Source organism: Cyphellophora europaea, assembly GCF_000365145.1.
Source record: "Cyphellophora europaea CBS 101466 unplaced genomic scaffold supercont1.10, whole genome shotgun sequence".
NCBI lineage: Eukaryota > Fungi > Ascomycota > Eurotiomycetes > Chaetothyriales > Cyphellophoraceae > Cyphellophora > Cyphellophora europaea.
In genome coordinates this window covers 1,348,572-1,375,566 of record NW_008481798.1, presented here as the reverse complement: position 1 = coordinate 1,375,566, position 26,995 = coordinate 1,348,572, and the positions used below count along the sequence as shown (strand labels likewise).

Here is a 26,995-nt window from a genome sequence, read left to right as displayed (position 1 = left end):
GGGATATCCTCGTCCGCCAAGCAAGATGTCTTTACCAACGACCACCGCCCGTTACACGATTGATTTCGACAAGCAACTCGATGGACTCACGCTCGAGGCTTCAGCGCCTTTGCCAAAGCTCGGACCAGATGACTGCCTCGTGCAGATTCAGGCAGTCTCGCTCAACTATCGCGACATAGCCATGCCGCTGGGCCTCTATCCCGGAGCAAAGAAGAACAATATTGTACCGACTTCTGACAGTGCCGCCGTAGTCCTCGCTGTTGGGGCGCAGGTATCGGAGTTCAAACCGGGCGACAAGGTTTGTAATACGTTCTTCCTGGATTTCGAGGACGGCTATATATCTCCCGAAGCACGGCAAACGAGCCTCGGAGGCTTGAAGGACGGCCCACTGGCAAAGTATGCCGTGTTTCCGTCCAAATCGCTCGTGTTTGCGCCAGCGTCACTCACTCCCATGCAGAGCTCGACGCTTCCGTGCGCGGCTCTGACGGCCTGGAATGCGCTGTTCGGCGTTCAAGGTCGGAGTCTCCAGGCTGACGATTGGATCCTTGCAGAAGGCACCGGCGGCGTCAGCATTGTAAGTGAAAATGCTCAGGTTTGATGCAGTTTACCAACAGTCAACAGTTCGCAATCCAGTTTGCTCTCGCAGTAGGAGCCAATGTCATCGCCACAACCTCTTCGGACTCCAAGGCGGCGAAATTGAAAGCCATAGGAGTTAAGCACATCATCAATTACCGCACCGATCCTTCTTGGGGCGAGACTGCGAAGAAGTTGACGCCAAAGGCGCGCGGCGTGCAACACGTCATCGAAGTCGGCGGCGAGGCGACCATGGGTGAAGCTTTCAAGGCCATTGCATGCGAAGGCGTCATATCGATCATTGGTTTCCTCGGCTCCGGCAAAAAGAGTAATGGCTTCTGGGACGCATTCGTTCGAGCGTGTATCATCCGAGGCATCAACGTGGGCTCACGCGCGCAATTCAAAGATATGAACCGCTTTATCGAGGAAAAGAAGGTTGTTCCAGTGGTGGACGAGCGTGTGTTTGACTTTGAGTCTGCAAGAGGCGCTTTTGACTACTTGAAAGCGCAGCAGTTCTTTGGCAAAGTGGTGATCAAAGTGTCTGATGGATGAGCATGTTGTGTCATGAGAGAGGGTGTCGCTCGTGGGGTAGATACTCCGCCGGTCGCTTCCGTACGGAACCACGCTCTATCAACGAAAAGGTGCGCATGAAACACAGGTCAATGTGTCTTCCGACCAATAAGCATGGCTCCAAAGGATATTTTGCTGTAATGAGTCGTATCTTGTCACTTGTAGTATCTATGACGTATTGATGACGCCTTGCCGTTGCCTTATGCGGAAGCCTGTTCCATACACAAAAGGCAGACATTGCCCGCCAGTTTCGCGTCTAACTACAGTCTACTCCCGGATTAAACTCAAGACACCGAGAAATACCATCTACAATATCAATATGGCGTCCAAACCCACTGGAGGAGGCAACGGCGGTATGGCTTCGGACAAGCAGACCCCAGCTACGGCCGCCATCGGCGCAACCAAGCCCAAAGTTTTTGATCAGCAAGGTGCTATTGGAAAGCAGTTCACCGGTACGTTTCGGGTGCCCCTTGTCGAGTCAGGGACACGCGACTGATATGCAGCAGAACAGGGAGCTATTGGAGGTGCGGCGCAAAGTATTGGCGGACCGTTGGACAAGGAGGGCGCCATTGGAAAGCAATTCACAGCCGATGGAGCTCTAGGAGGAAGCGTGCAGAAAGCCATGGGCGGCGAGAAAGGCGGAAGCTAAGATGTAACATCGTATGCCAACACATTTTACGGAGTCTATGTCCACTTTGGAATAAGATTATATAACTGCTATATCTAGTACCACCTTGATGGAGTTTCTGATGTAGTTGAACGTCACAACAACCCAGATCGTCAATAACAGTCACAACTTCCAGGAGACAGGCTCATATGACCAACCTGAGACCTACGTCAGGCAGAAACCAGTTCGCCTCAAAGTATGACCTATTGATGGTTAGTCGGTATTTGGGGACTACTGACGTAGCTCTGCGCAGATTGTCCGTGTCCACAGTCGCGTTAATGCACCCCTCAGTAATGTAGGCGAGCAGAGGATCCCTTCCAGACAGGCCTCGAGCTGTGGGAATTGAATGTATCTCTTGTCTCTTGGCAGCATCAACAGCAATCCCTGCAAACCAATCTTCTTCGAATGTTTCGTCAGCTATGAGGCATCCCAGCGCTGCCCACAGAGCAAGGGCTGTATAGTCGTATTTGGTGTCCGATTCCAGGTATTCGACGAGAGCTAGCACTGCGCGCAGTCGATGCACTGAGATCGAAGCACAGCGTTGATCAAGACGTCGCGACTGAGCAAGCGCGATCCAGTATATGCACCCCAGTCTAAAGACTTCCTCCTCTGGTGAGTTGTCTTGAATCTCAAGAGCACGATATCCCAACAATAGATATCGAAGGCTTGCCCATTTGCAGTGCTCACTGCTATACTCACCTCTCCTCTCCATCCATTCAACGAACTCGAACAGATCTGCCAGGTCTGTTCCCAAATTTGCGACTTCCAAACGCAGCACACCACAATTGATCAGTACTTGGAGTTCTGGGCCGAAGAGGCTCGACGCAGCCGTGACTGGCGCTCACGCAATTTAGTGACCGCTCGAGACTCGACGATGGTGTTCCGAAGATTGATTACGGGTTTCTCCAGGATCCTAGCGCGGCCTACCAGCAGAAGATAAACTCGCTTTCGATAAAGTAAGGGTCAAATTTATCAAGACTTCCGAGCGTCGATATCACGACTACCAGGGCCTCCGAATGCAATCTTGCGGTCTCTTGCATATCAGTCAGGTATGAAACGGCAACAAGCCGCTGGCCATCTCTCGCGAGTCCGTGATCAACAATCCCTGCGTCGATAGAAAGACGAATTCTGTTGAGTGCTTGGCTTTTGTGGCCGAGAGCCATGTGAATACCGTCGTGACATGAGATACCTGGGAGGCTGAGCTTGCCGTCTCTCACTAGCATCTGGACCGTGACCATTGCGAGAAGCGAGTCCAGATGGCCCGAATCTGCCAGTGCCTCATGTATCTCGGCCTGGACTGCTACCCCATGTCGTAATTGACTTATTGGGGCACTCTTTGAGTCCAAGGGAACACGTTCGGGGAGTAGTACAGTCGTCCAGTTACCCCGTAGATCGGAGGCATGCTTCAGCAAAGAGTTCAAAGGCCCAACCATTGAGCTCTTCAATCACTCCGCTATAAATTCCTGGTAAGCTCGTGTGCAGACTGAGCTGCTGGATGTCGGCTGACCGTGATCCAACAATCATTACTGGCTCGTATCTTTCCCAGAGGCGACTTGATGACCGAAGGATACACAGAGTCGTGGCAGCAGATAGCATCTGAGGCACCAAGGGCTCGACTCAACTATATGCAACTGCAGTGCGAATGCTGATTCTGTCGCGGGACTGCTGGGAGTCTGACCGAGAAACTTGCATGCCCGAAGCCGCCAACTTGTCGCCATCAGATTGCTCATTGGCAGTCTCCTGCTGTGAAAGAATCAACTTTTTTGGAAGCCTCGTTGTACATGACTTTGTATAGCTTGACTAAGTTTCAGGTCTTTGCCACTCGTCTGGATCGTACTGGCGCCTTGATTGACGAAGATCAATAGGTGCGGGCCTGTCATACCGCCAGAAGCACTCCCGCAAGCCAGGCGAACTGCTGAGCGATTGGCTGTGGAGCTCCAGGTTGTGATCTGTGGGAGGCTCCTGGATAAGGTCCAGAAGAACTTAGAGAAATACCATCCAGAATCAGGCAGATGATCACCTTAGATAGCAGAGATTATCTGCGTAAGATATATCTGAAATACTCCAGCTGGAGAAGTATATCCGCTTCATGTCCTTGGCTTGAGCGTAGTCCACATGCGGTACTTGATGCCAACTTGGACAGGCCATACTGCGCGAAGCACTTCTTGAGCTTGACAGGTGTGACGTTGTGGCTCGACGGAATTATAGGTTCAAACTCAATGGCGCTGTACATCGCTATTGGGATGAGACACTTCCTGTCTGGTCAGTGCACCTGTCGCCAAGGACGTTCCGACCTGAAGTCTGGCCGCGAGGTACGGACGGCTCCTGCATCGCACCAGAGATGTGTTGTCCGCACGTTCTGTGTGATTGCTGAGACTCCAGCGGGACTGTTCATCATTCAGTCAGCAGTCATGTCGGCCCGCTCGCTTGAGTCTAAAGCAGTCACGGGATTTTGCTGCTTAGCAAGAGCAATGTGGACGTTCACGGCCGACAGGTGCAGCATGGTGAATGTACCCAGTCCCGAATTACACGAGATTGAAGTACGGCCTTGAGCAGCACAAGCTCGCCCATTCGCAAAAATCAATGCACCCATTGGTGGAAAGTCAAGTGCCGGCAGGTAAGCTAATGCCGTTGCGGAAGGTGCATTAACTTCAGGGGCAGCCGTGAACGCCCCCGAGGCCACAACGAAACTGGCCTTTAGCCAAGAGAGCGCGGGGCGCCTTGATAATATCGGTCAGGGACTGTGGTTGCAAACCTCCTTCTGTTTACGGCAGTGTGTCCTACAGACATATTAATCTCGGCCAACCTCCGTCTCAAAATGGAAGGCCGCTAAGCAGTCTCGATGCAACGGCTGCAGTTGGATAGCCGAGCTACAGACCTGCCATCCTCGCATGTGGCGTCTGTGAGCCCCGAGGCTTACGTTCCAGCCATCTACAGCCAACTCTCAGACCGCCAACGCCAAAGGGCTGAGAAAGTCTTGCATCTGCGTGGTGATTTGAGAGAGTTTGGGCACAGAGGTCGACTTTGCGCCAATGATGTTGCAGGCAAATGGCGTCTCGGAAAAAACCGTCGCTGCAGGCATGCCGCAGTCGACAGAGCTCCTGCAAATACGGCGAACTTACCAGGCACCATCATTTCGAACCAGTCCTCCATCGACAGCAAGGAGCTGAGAGTTCCCGATTCACATAGCGTCCTTGACTCTGGACAATATGATCCGTTTTCCACTCTACCAAGCGATCTACCCCAGGTTTTCGTCAGTGAGCACATACAGTCCGGTAGGCGCAGAACCTCTTCGGTAGATGCGAGCTGATGAGAAGTCTTGCTGCAGCTAAATCTTGTTTGACGGACATAGTCACGAACTTCAGTCCGCTGGATCAGTATGGGCCGCAATTCGCACGGGCGATCCTGGGGATGGCGTTGGAGAGTGAAGCATTACTATATAGCATCATGGCTGCTGCTCTAATGCATCGACGAGCGGGAAGAGTGCGACGGGGTCAATCAGCTATGGAGCTACACATCGTCGCGAAAGCCGTGCGGCTACTGAGTGAACAAATGACTGATCAGCACACGGCGGTCCGGGAGTCGAATATCTGGGCTGTGGTGGCATTGGGATACACTGGAGCCATCGGCGAGCTCAGAACAGGCAAGCTTCCACAGCAGTCCGTACTCAAAGAGCTGCAAACGATCCATATCTACGGGCGACTCATAAACAACAAGGTACATCTACGAGGACTGGTCCAGCTCCTCCAGATGATTGGGGGACCGCAAAATCTGAAAACGCCAAGTATGGGGGCGGCCATCAGCTTGTACGTGACAATGGGAACTACGAGCGAGAGCGAGCTGACTTAGATGCAGCGCCGATCTGTACAACTCGGTCAGAGACCTGCAACGACCCTCGGTGCCGTTCATACCCTTCACCGTCGACTATCTAGATGGCGATCGCCTTGCGGTCTCGCAGTATGAGCGAGAGTGGGCTCGCCCTGTTCTAAGTGTGTTGGGAAGCACTTTCATTGACGTCTGGTCAGGTCCGACGGATGCAGTAGTGTTGAAACTACTTGAGGTCATCCAGCATATCTGCGACTTCACCGTCCTGGTTGAAAATTATAACCAGAATCGATCCGTTGCCAGGACCCCAGCAGCGCTGACTGATCAGAGAAATTTCACACAGCATGCTATAATGTCTTTGCCAGCTGCAGAAGATTTTCAAAGTGAGAGAAAAGAGGTCTGTGATCCTCAGTACGAGCCCTGCCGGCTCGCCTGCATCGTCTACAGCTTGCTGATCATTATGCCGTTCCCGCCTACGGTTCGATTCTTCGAGAGGGTGATTGCGAGACTTCAGCGCAGTATTTTGGACATGAGAGCAACCAAAGTGAAAGGCCAGTACCGGATGCAGCTGCAGTTGTGGGTACTGGCCATGGGCGCTCTCATTTCGATCGGTCTACCAGAAAGAACCTGGTTTATCACCGAGATGAACGCAGTGCTTGAGCGTCACGAGGTGCTGCATGTTCACGACTTTCTTGCTCTGCTCCAGGGCTTTCTGTGGCACCCCTGTACGAACTCTCATGATGGCAAAGAACTGTGGCATGATCTTCAAGCAGCCCGTCAGAGGTCCTTGTGAGGTCGATTCATCTTATGGAGGTTTGAAACCAGTACCAGGTTGAGTGTGCATTTCAATTACCAGTCAGTCTTTACGGAAAAGAAACCCCGTGGGAACGGTATTCGACAACGAGACAGCCGTGTTGTGATGAATACGCCACACAGCTGGGTATGGACCACGCTTCGACGATGCCACATAGCCGACATGTTCTCGGATATCTCCTGTGATTTCGCAAGGCCCATGGCCATTTATGGCAGCTGCTGTCATTCCCGTAGCCACTGCATCGGCGATGTGTTTGCACAATCAGATCGCTGCAGGAGCGATCAACATCTGTCCACCATCCGGATGCAGAATTTGATTGTTGTAGAACAAGGCTGCAGGCGACACCAAGAACAAGATCGAAGAAGCCATGTCCGAATCAGCTCCTCCACGGCCTGCCGGGTTTCCCATTTTACTGCTCAGCTCACTTTTCTGCTTGTCGTCTGACTCTCCCGTCGTCATCTCACTGGGGAAAATTCCGGGGGCAATCTGTACTGGGTAAGCCGATCGAAACGGATGACGATGCCTCGACTTACCTGATTCACGCGAATGCCAGCATCCTTGAGCGTTGTAGCTAGGGACCGGGTCAGATGGATGGCCGCAGCCTTGCTTGCGGCATAGGAGAACTGGCCATTGCTGGAACCCTTCATGAGACCACTGATTGATGAGATATTTACGATCGAACTCATCATAGTGAACTTGCTGTTCGAAGTGCCCTTAGCGAGAAGAGGGATGAATGCAGCTGACATGAAGAACACTCCCGTCACGTTGGTCTCGAACGTCTCGGCCCAGTGCTCGGGCTCGGAGCGAAGCAAATGCTTCGAGATAGCCTCGGGATCAGTCATCTCAGGCTGACCATTCTTGGTAAATCCGGTGTTTTTGTCGCGTGCGACTCCAGCATTGTTGATGAGTGCCGTGATACCGTTGGGTTCGTGCTTCGCGACCTCGTCAGCCAACCGTGTGCACTCATCCTTTTTGGTCACATCTCCTTCAAGGGCAATGATTTTGCCTGGCCCTTTGCTGTATTGCTTGACGACATTATCCAGTGCCTCCTCGCGCCGTCCAACAATGTAGACGGTGGCACCATGTGTCTGCAGGACCTGGGCCATCATAACGCCAAGCCCACTCCCACCGCCAGTGATGACAGCCTTGACGTAGGAGACATCAAAAAGATTCTCGGACTTTAAGTCGTCATTGGAGAAATGTGATGTAGCCATGGCTCTGGATAAGGGTCGTGATTTCGTCGAAATAGTACTGAGGAAGCTTGGTCGGGGTCTTGGCACAACCGAGGCTGGTGCTAACGAAACGAGTCTGGGTAGGCTTCTGAGTGCAGGACCTGGTCGAAGAGCTCGGGCATTCATTATGACTATATAGCCAGGACACTTCAGTCGGCTAAGCGATGGTCGAGCAGGACGAGCTCCAAAGCTCATCCCCAGTCCTTCTACCTATGACTATGTCATGACGTCGATGCCAGCGCGTCCCAGCTTCCGGGCGAAACATATCCGAAATCCCCGCAGGACGTAGTTAAGAGGTAGCGAATACGGTCAGGGTATCTCAAATGCGACTATGAATGAGTAGGTTCATACTTGACAACGAGAAAGAAAGAGTCGATTATTGTTGGGCGGCTGTGAGCCTTTGCCGCGGCCGAAAGCGTGCCGAGCGGGCATGGCGTCGCGCGGTGGCTCAACCACGAGATATCCGCTCAGACTCCGCTGGTTGCGTTATGTGTGCATCCTGCCAGAGCACTGCTTACGGCGTTCGGTCCGCTGAAATAGCCTGTAAGACAAGACGGACGTGTGCTTCGCGATCGTGCTTGAGAGCAGCGAGCGGACGGGGAAAGCAATGTCCGAAACGGTCATCTGAAAGTCTGCGAGTGCTGAGAATAATTATCATGGCGCTCTTGATTATTCTTGTTCTTTAGATCTCGCCTCTATCATCGACAGCCCGGCGTGCGCACAAACCCATCGCGAGGCAGTGTGAGCTGTTTCTAAAATCCTAGATTTCTGGGCCATAACTAGGACACAGATCGCCGCCAGAATTGGTAGCGCACGTCCGTCAGCTGAATAGTAAGCCAAATGGGATTCGCCTTCCACATTTGCGGACCACCCCTGAGACGAAGCTCCAGAAGTCGTCAGAGCTTGCTGACCCAACTGTCATGTGCAACGTAGCACGATGGCTTACATGAAACAAGCAGCAAGACCGGCACAGGCTGGCCAATCTCGTCGACCTTGTCTCGGTCCTCGTCTTTGCAAATCAGCATGTGTGTTGCTATATGTATCCTATTTTCAGCCTTCCTCGTGGGGCGGCAGATGGCTACCGGTCACATTACGCTTTCTCAACGTGGATCCGGAGAGTAAGATGGACAGTCTTTGTGTGTCTCACTGCCCCTGTCTTTCGTTACACTGATCACCTACCAGCAGGCAGAATGTAGGCAACGCATTGGACGTTGCCCTTGTAGGGATCAACCCACGCAATCTCACACCCGGCATTACATACCATACTCAAGTCTGCCCCGTAGCAGCGGAGAGCTATAAAGCAGCTAGTGGACCGCAGGACTGAAGCGTGCCGCAAAACATTCTAGATTCTACCAGTCTCAACCAGAAGTTCATCTCTTCCCAGCCTAAAACCCCATCCTATATCAGCCTCAGCAATGAAAAGCTCTGTCATCGCCGCACTCGCTGGCCTCGCGGCTGCCAGTCCGAGCTGGATCAGTCAGACGCCAACCGAGACCTCTACCCTTCTACCTCCCACCACGAACATCCCTTCTGGACCTAAGATCAACGTAGTCTTCTTCTCGGACAACAGTTGCCAGATCACAGTGCCGGAAAGCATCTACACTCGTGACGTCTTCGCTCAGGGTATCTGCTACAACGACTTCCCAGACCAATACTACAAGTCGGTCATCATTGACAGCATCGACGACCAGTTCATCGGCACGAACAGCGCCTTGGAAATCGGTGTAGCAAGCAGCAACTCATGCGACTTCACCAACTCCGTCAAGTTCAACATCGCCACGAGAGATTCGGTGGGCAAGTGTCAGTTCATTGGCATCCCACAGGGGCAGGGAAAGCCGCTTGGAGCTGGCAATGAGTACCGCTTGACGACTCTGCAGTAGAGAAGGCTGAGCCAAGCCACGGAACCTCAGCATAGCATCAAGACATGGAAGCTGGACTGTTTTTGTGAGCGGTAAGACTTTTGTTCGGTCAAGGCAGTCCTCGCCTATTCCATATCACCTGCCCATTAGCTTGAACATACCATGTACAAAGAATGCAATGATGTCCGCTACAAGGCCAACCCATCCTTTGCCTGCACTGACCAGATTCGTTACACCGATCAACCGTCTCACGAACACATCCGTCTGCTTCCAGTCATCTCCCATGATATCCCGAACGGCATTTCCATACTGATCGTTCTCAACCCAGTCCACGCCTGCAGCCTCGACTTCTGCTTTCGTGGCCCTGCTCCCAATCAGTAACGCTCTTCCGACGATGCTCCTGTCCGCTATAAGCCGCACCGCCGCGTTCGTCACATCGTCTATCCTTGCCATGGCAGCGCCAGCCATAACGAGCGGGCCTTCCGGACCCAGGATAGGCGTATCCGTGAAGTAAGGGTTTATCATGTTCACCCGAACACCAGCAGTGATGGGCGCCGTGACGCGAAGGGCGCGGAAAAGCCCGACAACAGCATGTTTTGCTGCTGCGTAGATACTCTGAGTTGGAACGGCCGCCACACCAGCAATAGAGCTCACGAGGAGAAGATGGCGGTCACGAGGACCGTCGCTCGCGGTGAGTTCGCATTTAGACGATCCCGGATTGTGCTTCAGATAAGATAAGGCAATGTCGGTGGTGTAGAGGACACCAAGAGCATTGACACTGAAGGTCCTGTACGGTGGGGCCTTGGTGGTGTCAAGCAGCGAAGGGTGAATCGGCTCTTCAAAGGCTTTCTGTTCTGTCAAATTTGCTATGCCCGCATTTGCTATGATACAATCGAGGCCACCGTGGGGTGAGAGGGACACAGCCTCTGCAAAGAAGGACACTTGGGACTGCCATAAGGTCACATCGAGGTGAAGGCAATGGTGGTTGTCCGACTTGGTTGTCCTCCGAATGTATGCAACGAGTTCTTGTCCAAGGGTCGTATTGACATCACCGATAATGACATTGCCGCCATTCTCGGCGACCTTCACCGCAATAGACGCTCCGATCCCAGAGGCTCCGCCAGTTATGACAAGCGTGCGATCTTTCAGCGACTTGAGCGGGATGGGGATGGAAGTATCGACTGGAAGTGAGGTGATAGGATTACAGTAAGGCTGTACGCCTGCCGGGTTCATTCCTACCGCCATCAAGCAGCTGACCACACAGTGATTAGTGATTACATTGGAGGGACTGTCTTTCGGTTGGCATCGGGCCGGAGCCGGAAAAAGCTGTCTCCGACATGGTAGCCGTGACCCAACTCGATTTCGACTGAAGATGTCTCATCACGCCCTCTTACGCTTCCCAAGATATAAACACCTACACCACCGACAACATGGCTGTCGCCGCCGGCTCTCGATCCACTCGCTGCCTCCACGGTCACCGCTGGTCCTCGCCTTTCCAGATATTCGTTCCCTCAACCGCCGCCTCGTTCACGCCTGCGCGACACCTCGCCACCGTAAACGACCCTGACCCAACAACAACCTCCAGGCCCCGCATCCGACCCACGACGTTCAGTGACAAGTTAAATGCCGGACCCTCCTTCTCCGAGTTCCTCGGATCTGACGACGCACCCTTGCCCCCAACCGAAGCATATGCGCTCAAGAAAGCCCTGGTCGGTCCAAAAGGCAAACAGAAAGAAATCACCCGACTTCCGTCATGGCTGAAGACACCAATTCCCGACTCGAGCAACTATAAAAAGATTAAACAGGACTTGCGCGGCTTAAATCTCCACACCGTCTGCGAGGAAGCGCGATGCCCCAACATCAGCGATTGTTGGGGTGGTAGTGATAAGGCGGCCGCCACCGCGACCATAATGCTGATGGGCGATACCTGCACACGCGGCTGCCGGTTCTGCAGCGTCAAGACTTCAAAAGCTCCCCCGCCACTCGATCCACATGAGCCCGAGAACACTGCGGAAGCTCTGGCCAAGTGGGGCTTGGGCTACGTGGTACTTACAGCTGTCGACCGCGACGATCTTGCAGATGGAGGCGCCCGACACTTCGCGGACACGGTACGGAGGATCAAGAGTAAGCGGCCGGAGACACTGGTGGAGTGTTTGACAGGCGACTACGCAGGCGACTTGGAGATGGTACGGCATATGGCTCAAAGTGGCCTGGATGTATATGCACACAACGTCGAGACAGTCGAGGCGCTCACACCACAAGTCAGAGACCGACGAGCGACGTTCCAACAGAGCTTGCGCGTCCTGAAGGCAGCGAAGGAAGCACAGGAAGGCCTGATCACCAAGACGAGCATAATGCTAGGCCTGGGCGAAACTGAAGAGCAGCTCTGGCATGCGCTGAAAGAGCTGAGGAAGAACGATGTTGACGTCGTAACCTTCGGCCAGTACATGCGACCAACGAAGAGGCACATGCCCGTGCATGAGTACGTTACCCCAGCAGTGTTTGAGATGTGGCGGCAGCGTGCCCTGGATATGGGATTTTTATACTGCGCTAGCGGACCGTTGGTGAGAAGCAGCTACAAGGCCGGTGAGGCCTTCATCGAGAATGTCTTAAAGGGCCGCAGGGCCAAGAGGGATCAAGTCATCGCTGCCGAAGCGCTGGGAGATCTGAAAGGTGAAAAGGTTGTATAACAATACAGGCTGGGCTAATATGAACGACCTCAACGTCAAATTTCCATAGTTCAAGCGCTTCCGTTTCGAGCATCCGTTCGCTTTATCGTACAACATTCAACAACACTTCGCGCCCATCACTGGAGTCGGATAGTCAATGCGCACCCGATCCCATGCTGGCGATCTCGGCGCCCCTCTTGACCCTGTCCTTCCAGGACATATTCCCTTTCGGGCGATTCTTGTTCTTCTCCCTCTCTGCGGCGATGATCTCCTCAGCCGTCATGCCATTCAAGATCACCCTTCTCGATCCCCCGCGTTGCTGATCCTGCTCCTGCTGCTGCAACACCGCCGGCGACGTCTGTGTCTGCCGCAGCACATTCCCACTTACACCTGATTCCCCCAACTCCTCCCGTGTCGTCGCGTCCTGGTACTCAGGCAGCTCGCCCTCCGCCCTGACCTCAGCATACACAGGCAACACCTCGCTCCCTCGCGTCCATAGATCCGCCTTGGTCTTGGGCGCCTCCAGACGCCACTTTGCCACATCCTCTGGTTTCAGCAGACAGTCCTCTGCGGGCGCGTGCGTGCCTCGGTAGTTGCCATCGGCGTCTTTCGCGTAGTGCTTGCGCCAGTCGTCGTAGGGCACCTGGCGGAATTGAAACGGCGGCATGTCCTCGTTGCGCTTCTTGCGATCGGTCGTCAAACCGACACGCTTGAGCAGGGATTTCTTGCCCTCCGGCTTGTTGGGGTCCTCGATGGGTTCGTTGTGCGTCCAGTTGACGCGCTCGTCCCAGTTGAAACAGTCGGCGGCGGCGATGCCGTTGGGAGGGGCGAAGCCTTGGGAGAGACGGGGAGGTAGTACGGCTACGGAGACGAGCTGCTGGCGCGGTGGGCCGGAGGCAGATTGTTGGCGAGACAGTTTCCGACCAACGGATTCGCGGCGATTGGATGACATATTGAGAGATAGGTTCAAAGAGCGGTGGTGTTATTCGTTGAAGATTGAGCAACTCTCCTGACGCTGTTGTTTAATATGGTGATTTGATGAACTACGGGTCGCCCGCGAATTTATACAAGCTCAACTAAGCCATAACAAGCACTGCGGCAGCGTCCTACCAGCGGTAGCGGCAAGAAAGGCGGGGTGAAAGGACGGAAATAAAACATTCCATGTCTAAGGGCGGGGCTATGCTGAGAGCTCATCACCAGACGGAGGGCGTCATGGCAAGGCCTTTGCCCAATCAACGCCTGTGCTTGGGGTTCGGGAAGCCGAATATAGAAAAGATCTAGAAGGACGGCTAGCCATACCACGAGTCAACTGGCCTGGCCAGATCATAGAGTTCGGGCCTTTCTAGGATCAGCTGGGGATATGATAGCCGACAAAGGAGAAGCGGGTGAACGAGTAGGGGGTATCTCGACGATGGCAACATCTGTGTGTTTTTGTAAATCTAAGCCACACATCAACGCCGTACTTCCGGTACTTGCAACGTCTCGGTTAGGACGGCTCATTTCCCTCGTGACAGCGTGTCGCTGGGCTCAGCAAGTGTCCAGCATATCTCCCAAAGCGCTACTTTCTGCACTCGTGACACTGAGACCGAACTTGGCTTTGACCGCAATCCAGCCCCTGGCGTAGGTGCAGTGGAAGCTAGTCAGAGGCGGCTTCCAGGTATTGGGCGGAGAATCGCTCTTTGCCCGGTTGACACTCGCTGTCACAGCCCACAATTGAGGTGAGTTCAGGTCGTTGGCGAATTCGCGACGGCGAGCTTCGGTCCAGGAGTTTGCGCCAGAGATCCAAGCATTTGCAAGTGGAACCATATGATCAATGTCGATATCGCTAGCAGAGGTTTGCGTGGCACCGTCGTAGGGGCTTCGCCATGTGCCACTCGTGGCTGCGCAAGACGAGTCTTGGACGACATTGCTGCCGTCCCTGGCCAGCACAGTTTCGCGGGTAGAGCAACCACCGCTGGAGATCCAGTGAGGGAACTCATCGCGCGAGTAGCCTGTCATGCTTCCGGAAGAGCGTACAGTGAGACCGCTGAGCGAGCTGCGAGCTGATGAGGCGGATGGTATGCCGGGCTAAAAGGTTAGGCAAAGTACATTTGTTGGATGAGTACCTACTGGAGCTGGCAGAGGCGCTGGGACCGGGAGTGCTAGTGCCACGTTGGCCAGGCCGGCGACGACCGTGAGGATGGTGGTGAGCTGCATGTTGATGCGCCCGATACTTCAGATGATGGCACAGATAAGATGCTGCGGCGTTGAAGTCGAGAACGCGTCGCTCAACCCTGGAAGTCGCCCTCTGGGATTGTCGTGCCTACCCGCAACGTGCGGCAAGCACCGGGCTCTGCAGTCAGCTTTATACCCTCCCTCCACGCGCACTGCACAGTCATTGAGCCTCCTTCTTCGAAATTGGTCTCTGCATCTACGGACCGCACGTGTCGCTCGTGATTCGTGCTTCATCTACAGTCGCCTATCTCGCATCACACAAGCATTCTTGTCTGCCGATCCCCCGTGGCGAGACTCGCCGTGCAGCGCTCTACCTTCCAGAGTGGGAAACACAACGCCGATGAAGGTCGTAGCAGATTGCGGTCGGGGTGCTGGGCGAGTCTTGAAACGAAGCGGGCAACCAATGAAGATACAGAATCAAGCCATGCGATTGCGCGACGTGTTGTGCAGGGATCCACATTGGTTAACCCTCAGGCGCCAAAAGACAAGTCACGAGAGACACAAAGCTCGGCATATGAGTATTGCTTTTCTGTGCAGACGATGGCGTCCGTCGGCAGCGCTATAGATGCGGCTTAGCGATGCAAGTCTTGTGAATGCATCAATGGAGGTGTGCTATGCACGATGCGGGCACCGAACGAATACCAGGCTGAGCAGAGCTGCTCGAATCTCAAGCGTCGGATTGCGCATGTGCACCCAACGCCTCGTATGAAATCGAATGCCCGCAATGCTCGTCGCGGATACCTTGTGCCCATACAGCATGTGTCGCTTCTGGCGCCTTGGATCAGTGCGTTCCAGTCTATACTTGTCCGCCAGCTCGACGAAAAGTCCCTTCGTGTCAAAGCGTTCACTGGCAGCTCCCACACTCCGGCCCTCTGACATCGTCGACACGGCCCAATCTTCTCGCCGGTCCACCCCCACCACCAGGACCTCGTCCGTCGTTGTTACCCCCACTACCCCAGCCACTCCCACCACCACCCGAACCACCATTGCCGGCTCTGTTCACCCCTCCCCATCTAGCCCTCTCCTGGTAGGCATTTGGTCTTCCGACAGTATTGAACTGGCTATTCTGTGCGGCGGCGTAGGCGTCAAGGGAGAAGAGTGAGACGATGTAGAGACCGAGGAAGTTGTAAACCGAATCAGTGAAGCGAGCGAAGCGGGCACTGAGGGGTGGTCTATAGTAGAGATGTTAGTTGGTAATCAGGGATGGAATGCTTCCAAGATGTAGGCCAGAGTCCGCACTGTAAAATTGGGCGGATTGCACTCAAACAGAGTCACAGAACGCTGGTATAGAGATGCGGGGTGGTCAGTCTGGTTGCACTTACGTCTCGAGCACGTTGCCTGAGGAGGCGATGTATGTCGGCTTGCCCTTGTTTGCGGAAGGCTGAGGCTTGCCAGCACCGGGAGTGGCGCTCGGAGAGCTCATGTCGCACAGTATATCTATCACACCTGTATGAGGAGTCTGGTATGTTTCCGCTCCGAGTATAGAGCAGGCGTGAGTGGTGTTCAGGAGTCTGTAACACGTCGGAGGCGTAGCGCGGGAGTCGCGGTCGCCCAAAAATCTCAGCCTTGCGAGGCTGACATACTTGACATGCCAAGCCTCCCTCGCCCGCTGAACAAATGCCATCTCCAGTTCTTGAGCCACGAAGCTACAGGGGCTCAGAAGCTCATCTGTTCGTGTCTTGATCTTAATGAATAAATAATCTAGTCCCGCCATTGCGAACTTCAAAGGTCCGTCGATCCGGTAGAGACAGCACCTTGCACCCATATATTCTAGATTGGCTACTACGTCTGGAGCCCATACGAGTACGGTGCCTCTGGTGGGTGCATGAAACGCCCATAAAATTCACTGGCTTAGCACTTGGCCCTGGTTATCTGTTGTCAATATTCGCCTCCCTATCGTGATGCCTATCCTGATGTCAAGAATGAAGCCACCTACCGAACCTCAAATGCCCAAGCCATGAGAGGCTTGGTAGTCCATCGTGTCGCCAATGATGCTTGTGCTCCTTGGAAACTCGAATGCTGCTATGCGAGGTGAGCTGCAAAGGGTATCCTCTTCTTCCTTCTACCCAAAACGAGATCAGCACGAAACTTTAATGGGCTCGGTGCAGGGTACATAGAGCCTCCTGAGATCCGCTTTATGCCAAGACTTTCACTGCCTGAGTGTGTCAGCACCTTCTTAGATCACCTGGTGCTATGACAGCCAGTATCCGCATGGCTCATACCATCTTTCTGTTCGCCGAATTGTACTGCATGGCCTTCGAGGAGATACACACCGCCAAGCTTTTTTCCGGTGGGTATCGCTCCAAGAGTCACATATCGGATGGTTGTAAGGAGGAAAGAAAACGCAAAGTTCGGCCGCAGGCATTCGAGGGAAGGGTCAACACGTTGTAGAGCATATCTCCATATAATCTCTAAGCATGGCAAGCTGTAGGGGCTTCGTACAAGCTTTCCAGGGCTATCGTCGAACTCCACATGATGCTATATCCAGGCACCTTTGCCCCGTACAGCATCCATCTCACAAGCTAAAGCCGATTACTTCGCGGCTGTCATCAATCAAGCGGCCGTACCTAGATTGCGTTAGCAACCCCTTCCGCTTGTCAGTGACGAAGGGTCAAACTTACTCAAGCAATAATCGGAAATACCACACCTCGATGTCGTCTTTCCTCAGCACTTTATTCGCCCATTCCTGGCCCTGCTTTGCGATTCTCTTTCCCTCTGTCTGACCTCCGCTTTCTTCCTCAAAGTATCTAACACTCTCCACGTACTCTCCGCCCGTCAATCCCAACGGCACATAATGCACCCAAGCACGTAACCACTCATCATGCCACTCGCGAAATAAAGCAAGCTTGTGTACTAGGCTATTACTCTGCAGCCAGGCGTAGTAGCGTCCGGAAAAAGCGTTGCCGTCGATATCAAGCAGATAGCGAGAGTCAAAAGCGTCGAACATGTTCACCGGCTCGACAGTGCCAAAGTACTCGCGCTGCGCATCACAGTCACCGGGGTCGCACTGCCCAATGTATGTAAACTTGACATCGAAGAACTTGCTCGCCTCCACCATATCAATTTCGCTTTCCACCCACACACCGGGATCGCTGCTGTTGTCGTATTTAAGCGCCGTTGATTTGCCTTGGGGCTGGATATGCATGAGAAATTGCTGGCGGTGCTGCCTTCTCCAGCCGCCGTCGCGTGAGAAGCCACCTGTGGTAGAGCCACGCCAATACATGTTGCCGTACTTCTCGTCCCAGGGTTTGTCCTTTTCGGGCTCGTACTTGACTCGGTCCATATAATACCACGGTGATGGGTAGAGGATGTCTTGGAAGGAAGACACTTTGGATTGGGAGAAGATCGGAATCAGGTCATGTGTGACGTCGAAGGCGTTTGGGCGGTCGAAGAACCCAAACGATCGCTCAAGCGATGGACTGTTGCATATATCACTGAAGGCGGTGGTGTTGCGGATGAAGCCTAGTGGTAGGTCAGAGTAGCTGGTGGTATTGTCCGGACAGTCGCTGTTCAAGCAGGCACGCGCGGCCGAATCGATGGGACAAGAGATACGTGAGTTGGTCCAGGTGGGCTGGTGGGCAAACCGATTGAAGTGAGAGGTTCTGAATTCCTTGATTCTCATGCCGTCACCCAGATCTTCGGGTCTCTTGGAGAAGTCACTGCGCAGTTTCGGGGCATTGTAGGCTTTGTTCATGGCGTCTTTTCCTGCGACCACATGTCGCGCAAGGGAATCAGCCTGCAAGACCACTCGCGGCTCGTCGTGAATATTGAATGCGAGATCCATGTCCGGCAAATATTTGATGAAGTTGTCCAGCATGAGCGGCGTGGCCTCCCTATGCCAGGCGTACATATCGCCTCCACCCTCCATCTTGACCACCGTGCCATCCCGGATCATGACTGCGATGAGCGCATTGTCAAACCCGACGGCTTCACGCGTCCGCTCCCGGATCGTAGCCGGCTCCAGAGCCCAGAAGGGGAGGAGTGCATCGTAGATGGTATCGTACTCGTCGATGAGTTCAACACCCCTCCTTTTTGCAAAGTTATACCATTTGTCAAAATTCGGCGGTGGAGGGACCTTGTAGCGCCTTCGATACTCTGCTACCGCGTCCGCAAGGGAGCGCGATTGTCTTGCACGGACAGTCTGGAATGTGCCCTCGGCTTCGGCGACGAGCTGGTGAACAGGGTGGGCGAGTGATCTCGCCGGCAGGAGAGGTGAATTTTCTTCGTGTGCGTGATGACCGTGCAGCGGGTTTGCAAGGCTAGGAAGATCGTAATCAGCGCTTCTGCTGCGTAGGAGGTACGTTGTCGTTGTCAGGACACAGATGACCAGGAGAAGGAACAGCAGGCGGCGCGATTTCAGCATACCGCCTACATGGCTTGACGGCTGCGAGGACGGGATCATCCACGGCCGCGAGATAGTGGAGAGACAGAGCCCGTGAAGGTGTCAGTGCACGAGCAGGACGGCGAGTACGAAGGTGTGATTGCAGGGCAATGGCCAGGTCGACCGCAGCTTTGGGGAGTCGGCTAATTTGCCGCTTCTGTCACGGGTACACGAGGATGCCGAGAATGCCCCTGACTGTTGAACACTGCAACAAAGTTCACATACATCGGGGAACGAGATATTTCTTATTGTCTAGGTAGAATGACGGCTAGGAGACTGTTCATGGCGACTAGTACGCCCTCACCGATGGACTCATCGGACTCACGATAGAACTATTCAAATCCAACTCCCGGCCACCCCCCAATATTTCAAATCCTGGGATAGTTGCTGAATCTAGTCCGTTGTGTTGTCTTCTGCTACTACCCCCAGTAAAGCTCGTGTTGGCCCTTTGCAACTTCAGTGGCTCAGGTGGCGATCTCGACTGGCCTCTTGACGATCTTGGCGGGCGGTCCATCACCAGGCTCGCTCGCTTTTCCCACATGTTCTTGACGCTGTGGACTCTCGGGCTCGGCTGTCGTGTGGACTGTGTTCGAACGGGAGCTGGAGGTAGTTCCGATGGGCTTGGTCCAATGTCTTGGTCGAATATCCTTGGAGTTGGCCGCAAAGGACGCACTGGGCGCGCAACAGTAGTAGGAGATAGCAGTGCTGAAGAGTGCGAGCTAGTCGACGAGTCTGGGGTGTAGCGTGCTGCAGACAATACCTCCAGCCCTTCCCCGTTAAGGACTCTTGGGCTGTCCACGGTGATCTCTTTCAACACAGGCCGGCGCGTAACCTCTGCAGGCTCTGTCTTCGCGCGGTCACACTCTGGTCGCTGTTGAGTGATGTTCATTTCCCATGTGCCCCTGCTGGGGCGCTCGGTGATCGACTCCTGCGAGAATGGTAACGACATCTTGGACGAAGCATATCGCAGTTCAGCCCGCCCAGGCAGAGCAAGATCGTCTTCATAGTCGGAGTCGTCCATTTCCAGTTCGGCATTGAGCTTTCTCAGACGCTCGGCAAAGTCGATTTCGTGACGAGCCATGCCATCAGTCGTGCTGGCGCTAGTGGGCGTCACTCCCGCGGTCTGTTGTTTCGAGAGCATTGGAGATTCAGCGAGGAAATCATATTGTTGTTGAGTTGGCGATGGTCGCTGGATGATGTAGACTGGCTCTTCTGCGACGTCGAGCTCTTCTGGGGACGGAGCATGAATGTGCTGAGTCGTGGCTACCACCGGAAATAGACCAGCTGCAACAGGCAACAATGGCTTCACAGATTGCTCGCGAAACACCTCGTGGGCGTGCTGTTTGGCCCATTCGAAATCCTCGTTGACCTTTCGCGAAGGCGGATCCATCCAAAGCCCAACGAAGCCAGCGGTATAGCCAGAAGACTTTTCGCGTGTCACCTGGGGGGTGGACTTCAGATCAATCTCCTTCGGATGTCCGCTGCGTGCGGCTTTGGTCGGCTCGAGTTCAGGCGCCGCCTCTACGGCTGCTCTGAAACATTCAAAGTCTAGGTTTCGCTTCTTACTGGGAGGGTACATCCAGGTGCCTACCTGCCCCAAGGTCTGGCCTCTATAAGAACTCGGTTGAGAAGCCCTCCCTGGCGTGACTGGTGCTCGAGCAGTGGTAGGAAGGGCAATTGAGTGAGTTCCTTTTGAAGATCTGCCTGGTTTTGTCCAATCCTTTAGATTCCACGGTCCATTGTGAAGTTCGGCAGACACTAGCATGCAATCGTTCGCCATCCTCTGCAACAGCGATAAGTTGGTACCGAGCAGGTAGTTCACTGTGTTAAGAACGAGATACGCAAAGTCCGTGTTGGCCTTTTTGGAACGAGGACACATCCACATACCAACGCTACCGAGCGTGCAGCCGTGGGAGACCACTTCATCTTTGAGGAGGGTCGATTGCCACAGCCCATAGCTCTTGACAACTATCGAATCGGGTTGAGAGGGTGGTACCCTTCTCACGCTAGCTTGACGGGCGGTCCGGGTAGTTTGAGCTCGAAGGATTTCGAAATCGGTATTCTGGATGCGAGAAGCTGGCCTCATCCACATTCCGACATATCCTGCTGTCCATCTCGTTGCTGGAACATGCTCGCTGAGTCCGCCGTGCCAAAGGTGTGTAGATCTCTTACTTGGTGTTCCGGTCTCAGTGGCGATCCTCTTGGCTTCAGTCGACTGCGCCGCCAGATTGGAGTACGTTGCCTGGATTGTCGTCGACATGGACAGTGGTGTTATCATGCCACCTCTTCGGACAAGCTCAAAATCTTCGTTCTGCTTCCTCGAGGGAGGGCTCATCCACATGCCAACATAGCCTCGAGTCCAGCTCGACGGCGACGGCACATTTTCATGGCTGGTCTTCCAGAGACCTGCAAGTGCTCGCTCGTTGAGCCCGGTCAGAGCTCGCGCACTCCGGCGCTCCAGGTCAGCGTGGCGACGACACTCTGCAAGGTATCCCAAGAAGTCTTCGTTGCTGATCTTAGCTTCCGGGCGCATCCACATCCCAACATGACCCAGGGTACGCGCTTGGCCGAGCTTTAGACTAGTACTGGTGGCATATTGATCGGCTGGATGGGTCCAGAGGCCCCTAATTCCTGCTGCATGTGAGGTGCGATTCGAAGCCTCATTTGAGGAATTGCTCACAGGTTTCCGGGTATTCACCCCAATCTTGATAGGCCCCTCTTGCCTTACAGCGCCACGTCGCTCCTTTTGCGATAGCGTCAGGAGTGGCAGCTGTCGGCCTGAGAAAGCTGCTTGGGGCCTGGCAGAGTGCCGTGACGCCGGCATGACCGGCAGTGTGGCTGACATCTCAATCACAGGTGGTGGTTTGATTTTACTCTGCAGTGGCACTGCTGGCGGATGTATCTCTGATTGTCGTTTCGAAGTGATCGCCTGCTTTTCGGAGGTCGAAAGGGTGAACAACGGCATTTCCCAGTGTGTCTGCACGACTCTGCCGGCTTTTGTGGGCATATTATGCTTGGCTGATTGCGAAAGCGTAATGATGGGCAACTCTTTTGCCGAGAACGCACGAAGAGATGTCTGTCGCGGAGATGTATGTCCGAGTACAGACGGCAATGATATCGCTGGCGGCATTGGTGGTATGTTCACGGATTGTAAGGGTATTCCGGGTAGCGGATTGCCGCGCTGGCCTTTGTTGTTTGATTGGCGTTCAGCGGTAGAGAGAGACACTAATGGCATCTCCCAGCGCCGCGTATGGATCCCCTTCTCAGCTATGGGAACCTGTTCTGGGAGCAATGGGGACGGCAATAGTGCTGGCAGTCTTGTACCCTTGGTAGGTGGCTCATCGTGGCCTCGCTCAATCGAAACGGATGAGACTATCTCTGTTCCGATAGCCGTTGCAGACTGTGTGCGGCCAGGCGGCGATGGCCGGGTCGACAAGATATGCGCAGCTTGATTAAGATCAACCGATACCGAACTCTTGCTCAGTCTGGCTTGCGAGGTAGCTCTTGACCCCGACCGCTCTCTGGATCGTAGAGTCAACTGCAATGGCAAAGCAGGAGATGAAGCTACCGAAGCCCGAGTCTCAGGCGTGCCAGCTTCGGGCGAGGAGAAAATGCTCTGTGGTGCAGTGCTGGAGATCGAGCTGGCATTGGTCCTCCGACGGATGAGACGAGGACGGGGAGTGTCATTGCCAGCCTGGCTATCCAATGTCCGCAGAACATTCCTCGCCGCTGATGAGGAGCGGGTATGATTTTCTGAGTTGGTTGCATTCCTGCCGTATGTTGCCATGATGTACGCGAAGCTGAGTTCGGCTGGTAGCTGACTGAGGCGCTTGATAGCTGTCTCACTGCTGCCCAAGAAAGATGTCAAAGCCCGCACAGATCTGCGGCGATGAAACATATCAAACGTGGTTGGTTCAGGCACGGAGGACATAGCTTTGGCTGTTGGTACGATAGCACGCGTAAGTTGGCTGCGGCTACGATTGCTGGTGTAGGCAGCCATCAGATTTTCCTCGTTCACAGTCTGCATAGCCTGGTCAATGAGATGGGCAAAATTGACCATATGATCGGCAGTGTAGGCTGGAGGCTCGTGTTTTGCGCTGAATACGGGTGGGTCTGTAACGTGGGCGATGAGTGATGTCGACATTTTTCCTGATGTCGTTGGCTTTTGAACCATATCGTACTTCATCCGCAAACGAGTCTTTTCAAGTTTCGAGCGTCCGACAGACTCGAGTGCAAGCCGCTCCCAAAATGCCTGATAGCGGTATGCAACATGATCCAGAACGGTGAGCAGCTTCCTTGTGACGGTCTCGTCGACAGCGGGCGACTTCTCAAGGACCTCGAAGCCGTTTCGGATGTCGTCTCGAACGCTCTCCAGAAGGTGGATCTCAAGTTCAGTCACAGCCTGGGCATACTCGACTGCAGTGGTCGTTTGGACGCTGGTCAACTTGTTTGATCTTGACAAAGTCTCAAGAATCTGCAACTCTTTGACTGCAGTAGCTGCCCAAGGAGAACTTCGCGCTCGGGCGATGACACCCATCACATCTGGAATTCGAACGTCTGGCCGCGTCTTGTTGATGTGGGCGAAAGCTGTACGGACATGCAGCTCCTGCAGTTGTACACCAAAAATCGACGACACTCCGGTGTGAAAAACCCGAGCTTGCGCGCGCAAGAAGTCGCGGAGCGCATCACGGCCCGCCGCAACCTTGAACCACTCTGTGCATTCTTTAAGGAGACTTGTCGTTTCGAATGCTAGAGCGGTCAAAGTCTCAACAACAATGCGGAGATGGTTTGTCCACAAATCCTGCAGGGCACGATCGTCGGGGACAGAAGTGGTTTGTCTTCTAGACAGTCGCCCAACCATGAATTCTGGCAGCACATTGCGCAGCTCAGGGGTACTCTTGATGAGAAGCGACAAAGACAAGGTAGCATCAAGCCCGGCATTGAGGCGGACGATAGCCGCGTCACATGGTCTCAACCGAGGAAGGGCGGTGAGATCGTAAATGTTGTCAGAGATTGCAAGCCAGAGCTCGGTGTTTGGTCGATGTGCCGTCTTGCCCGCAAGCTGTGCCAGAGAAATTTGGCGATCAAGTTTGAGAGGCCGGCTAGGCGAGCTGTACACGTCAAGGACCATGCGCCCTTCGCGGATAGCATGTGCAATAAGGTCGTCAACTGAAGTAGCCACCATCATGAAGTCAGAATTGTAAAGAGCCCTCCGAATGCCTGCAACAACTGACTGCCAGAGGTTCATCGACCCAGAAATGTAGAAATGGCCGCCCAGTCCACCATTCGCAGTGGATGCCAGCATATCGCAGACAAGCTGGCCTTGGTCAAGGATAGCGGATGACAAAAGTCGTTTCTTGTCGAGGAAATCGGTCTCAGTTGCGGATGACGTGAAAACTTTGATCGAGTTACTCCGTTGCAGACGCTTTAGTTCCTCCTCAAAGGCGAACTTCTGCAGAGTTTGCAGAGCAAGAAACAATACCGTTTGACCCATGCAGTGTGTTCGCGACCGCCAGAAGCTGCGGAAGATGCCCAAGCTGTTTGCTTCGGCAAACATAACTACGTTGTCCAGCGGCGTACTTCGGAGACGCAAAACAGACGCAGGAGCAACACCAATCATGAAAGGATAGTCGTCACCGTCCAAGTGGTCGTCGGCATGGGCAGGGTGGGGATTCAGTGCGCAGCTGCTCATTCCAGTCCCTGTGGGAGACTCTAGGCCACCGTCCAGGCTGGGGTGGACCTTATAGGTCACCCTTTGAACCGTGATCTTGACAGAAGAAGGAAGGGAAGTCCCCATGAGAGCTGGACTGGAGATTCCGTAGGCTCGAGGTACAGCAACTGGGATCATTTCAGGTAGCCAGGAGAGGTGCGACAGATCAAACACAGTATCCCAGATGATTGGCGACACTTCTTCGATAGCTAGTTGTAGCACATCTCCCAATGTACCCATTATCGGCCATATCTCCTCGTCCAGTAATCTCGTGATGAGGGGGCAAGTTCCATGAAAAGTCTTATCAAGGGCATACACTTGCGATCGTGTGAGCGGCGCGATTTGGCCGTATCGGAGAACATCCTGGACAGTAAGATGGGAGGCTTGGAGATTTGCTTTGGGATGCAGCTGACGAGCAAACTGATCCCAGCTCGTTCCCCCGTACATTGGTATCGCAGTGTCCAGGGAGTTGTCCAAACCAAGGGCTGCTGCGATCTTCTCGACCTCCGACCATGGGTTCAGAGGCATCACCAGTAGCCTGTCACCAGGTTCGAATGAAAGTCCATGCGGTTCTTGCACAAGTAAAGAAACGAGCGCATTCTCACGATCACTATCATCATCAATCCGTGACCTTGAAGTGACTCTAGCTCTCGTGGAGCAGTGCTCAAAATCCTGCCTGCTGGATTGATGAGCCATCGCATTGCGCTCGTCAATTTGCCACGGAAATGCAATAGAGTCATTTGAATCGCCATCGGTGAGCTCAACGGAATGTCCTGTCTTTGCAGCCAATTGAGCTGAGGCAGATGACTTCTGCTCGTAAAGTGACAGCAGACCGTTATCGCCGCAGTAGGACTGCACGAGGGCGTCCCATGCATACCGAAGCTGAGGATGACCAGATTGCTCGACGAAGCGATAAACCGGAAAATGGCACTCAATTGCAGCCAGAAACGCTCGGACATTGACGGGCAACCAGGGTCGCTGTTCCGCAATCTGGCTGTTTAAGGAGGCACTGTGAATCTTCTTTCCGGTGAAAGCGTGCATCAACTGGAAGATTGGTAGACCAAGTTCTGAATAGGGCGGCGAATTGACGGTTAGGGGCGCGCAAAGATCAGCCTGTGTTTTATTGCCTCGCAGCTCCTCGGCGCTGAGCATGCGCAAGATAGGTATCAGATCTTTGATAGCTTTGGTAAGATCCACAAGAACACGCATCAGACCATCGGCGTCGTCAGCCATTGTTCTTTCCTGGCTCTGGGTAACGAGTTCGACACCGTTGGTGAAGCTAATATGGAGCTTAGATGTCCAGGAAAGCGAATCCACTCCATCCCCTGCACTGAGGACTGACATTCTAGGGGCAGCACGTTCGTTGGTTAGGTTGTGGGGGCCATGAACGAGGCGGTAGTTGCAGAGGGAGAACTCGTACGCGGACACAAAGGGCTGTGCGCGTCCAAGCCGTTTCGAGACCTGCTGCAGAGGAACTGAGATTGTCTTTGGAACCTGTAAGTCACCTTCGCCGGCCAGGGTTGCGTCTTTCCCATCACTTCTTTCTTCATGTTGGTACGCGCCAGCTAGGATGTTCAAGCAGGTCACGGCAGCCCAGAGGGCGTGATCCGGTATGGTGTCCGACGTACCACCAACCACAGGAATAGCCAAGATAGATTGCCTCACTTTCCCTCTGAGCTTCAGGGCTGGCAATCGGGAGCACAGCTGGGCCCAAACATCGCCTAAAGATCTTCGCAAAGACATGTACGTATGTTCTGGATCTGGCGGGCAGAAGCCGTCGGCGGTTGTGAGATAGCCGTCCTTCCAGCCGGTCGCCGGGCCCCGCGCCTGCGCATGATTCAAGACTTGGCGGGCGGGAGCGCCCAAGGCCAAAGCAAGGACTTCGGCATCAGATGTCGGAACGTTCATATTTGCAACCAGCCGATGGTAGTGGTGAGGATTGTTTCGCGCTTTGGGTGGATGTATGGCGCAGTGTGCGGATGTGTCGAGCCGGCGCGGTTGGAGTGCTTCAAAACGGGCAGATAGTCAAGCCGCTCACTGCTGCATGCTGAGGTCAATTAATTGTATCGTGGGTCTAGCAAGGAACGCCAACAGGTTAAGCAAAAGCAAAAGAAAGGTCCAGCCTGTGACCAGCACACGTAGAAGAGAGCGTCAAGGAGAATAGCAAGAGAACCGCGCGAAGGACAGACAAGGTAGAACGGATCTTTCGTAGTAAAATCTCCTGCTGACTGGTTTAGCAAAAGAATCTGAGCCAGGGACTTTCGCTCCGCCATGAAAGCCAATGGGGTATGCTCATGGAGTGCTAGCGAGCACTCGTGTCAGCCTGAAGAGATAGGCGGGAGTGACAAGGGCATGTTTCTCGATCCGAGCCAATGGGACCTGGTCAAAAGTGCCGATATTGTGATGGTGAGGCTGCGGGCAAGCAGTGGAAGGTAGCCAAGACTTCGGTGCTGCAAACGAAGGGATGAAGTAGGAGGCTGA

General features: G+C 54.0%; 11 protein-coding genes across 11 annotated transcripts; 4 read left to right on the top strand and 7 right to left on the bottom strand.

The window, feature by feature from the left end:
- Window positions 1-25: 25 nt before the first annotated feature.
- On the top strand, window positions 26-1,125 carry HMPREF1541_09640 (uncharacterized protein; the record flags this gene model as incomplete). The annotated part of the gene is made up of 2 exons (XM_008714313.1): window positions 26-574; window positions 622-1,125. 2 exons carry the CDS (start codon window positions 26-28, stop codon window positions 1,123-1,125), a joined length of 1,053 nt encoding a protein of 350 aa, XP_008712535.1.
- Window positions 1,126-1,462: 337 nt separating this feature from the next.
- Window positions 1,463-1,792, top strand: HMPREF1541_09639 (uncharacterized protein; the record flags this gene model as incomplete). Its single annotated transcript, XM_008714312.1, has 2 exons — window positions 1,463-1,595; window positions 1,650-1,792. 2 exons carry the CDS (start codon window positions 1,463-1,465, stop codon window positions 1,790-1,792), a joined length of 276 nt encoding a protein of 91 aa, XP_008712534.1.
- A 3,465-nt stretch (window positions 1,793-5,257) lies between these two features.
- On the top strand, window positions 5,258-6,428 carry HMPREF1541_09638 (uncharacterized protein; the record flags this gene model as incomplete). Its single annotated transcript, XM_008714311.1, has 2 exons — window positions 5,258-5,616; window positions 5,666-6,428. The coding sequence occupies 2 exons, from the start codon at window positions 5,258-5,260 to the stop codon at window positions 6,426-6,428; spliced, it is 1,122 nt and encodes a 373-aa protein (XP_008712533.1).
- A 282-nt stretch (window positions 6,429-6,710) lies between these two features.
- On the bottom strand, window positions 6,711-7,663 carry HMPREF1541_09637 (uncharacterized protein; the record flags this gene model as incomplete). Its single annotated transcript, XM_008714310.1, has 2 exons — window positions 6,711-6,935; window positions 6,983-7,663. 2 exons carry the CDS (start codon window positions 7,661-7,663, stop codon window positions 6,711-6,713), a joined length of 906 nt encoding a protein of 301 aa, XP_008712532.1.
- A 2,012-nt stretch (window positions 7,664-9,675) lies between these two features.
- HMPREF1541_09636 (uncharacterized protein) lies at window positions 9,676-10,773 on the bottom strand (the record flags this gene model as incomplete). The annotated part of the gene is made up of 1 exon (XM_008714309.1): window positions 9,676-10,773. One exon carries the CDS (start codon window positions 10,771-10,773, stop codon window positions 9,676-9,678), a length of 1,098 nt encoding a protein of 365 aa, XP_008712531.1.
- Window positions 10,774-10,970: 197 nt separating this feature from the next.
- On the top strand, window positions 10,971-12,230 carry HMPREF1541_09635 (lipoyl synthase, mitochondrial; the record flags this gene model as incomplete). Its single annotated transcript, XM_008714308.1, has 1 exon — window positions 10,971-12,230. The coding sequence occupies one exon, from the start codon at window positions 10,971-10,973 to the stop codon at window positions 12,228-12,230; it is 1,260 nt and encodes a 419-aa protein (XP_008712530.1).
- A 133-nt stretch (window positions 12,231-12,363) lies between these two features.
- HMPREF1541_09634 (uncharacterized protein) lies at window positions 12,364-13,161 on the bottom strand (the record flags this gene model as incomplete). Its single annotated transcript, XM_008714307.1, has 1 exon — window positions 12,364-13,161. One exon carries the CDS (start codon window positions 13,159-13,161, stop codon window positions 12,364-12,366), a length of 798 nt encoding a protein of 265 aa, XP_008712529.1.
- Window positions 13,162-13,736: 575 nt separating this feature from the next.
- HMPREF1541_09633 (uncharacterized protein) lies at window positions 13,737-14,405 on the bottom strand (the record flags this gene model as incomplete). Its single annotated transcript, XM_008714306.1, has 2 exons — window positions 13,737-14,276; window positions 14,319-14,405. The coding sequence occupies 2 exons, from the start codon at window positions 14,403-14,405 to the stop codon at window positions 13,737-13,739; spliced, it is 627 nt and encodes a 208-aa protein (XP_008712528.1).
- Window positions 14,406-15,267: 862 nt separating this feature from the next.
- HMPREF1541_09632 (uncharacterized protein) lies at window positions 15,268-15,846 on the bottom strand (the record flags this gene model as incomplete). Its single annotated transcript, XM_008714305.1, has 2 exons — window positions 15,268-15,595; window positions 15,746-15,846. The coding sequence occupies 2 exons, from the start codon at window positions 15,844-15,846 to the stop codon at window positions 15,268-15,270; spliced, it is 429 nt and encodes a 142-aa protein (XP_008712527.1).
- Window positions 15,847-16,938: 1,092 nt separating this feature from the next.
- On the bottom strand, window positions 16,939-18,786 carry HMPREF1541_09631 (uncharacterized protein; the record flags this gene model as incomplete). The annotated part of the gene is made up of 2 exons (XM_008714304.1): window positions 16,939-16,990; window positions 17,045-18,786. 2 exons carry the CDS (start codon window positions 18,784-18,786, stop codon window positions 16,939-16,941), a joined length of 1,794 nt encoding a protein of 597 aa, XP_008712526.1.
- A 482-nt stretch (window positions 18,787-19,268) lies between these two features.
- HMPREF1541_09630 (uncharacterized protein) lies at window positions 19,269-26,422 on the bottom strand (the record flags this gene model as incomplete). The annotated part of the gene is made up of 2 exons (XM_008714303.1): window positions 19,269-19,509; window positions 19,560-26,422. The coding sequence occupies 2 exons, from the start codon at window positions 26,420-26,422 to the stop codon at window positions 19,269-19,271; spliced, it is 7,104 nt and encodes a 2,367-aa protein (XP_008712525.1).
- Window positions 26,423-26,995: the final 573 nt, after the last annotated feature.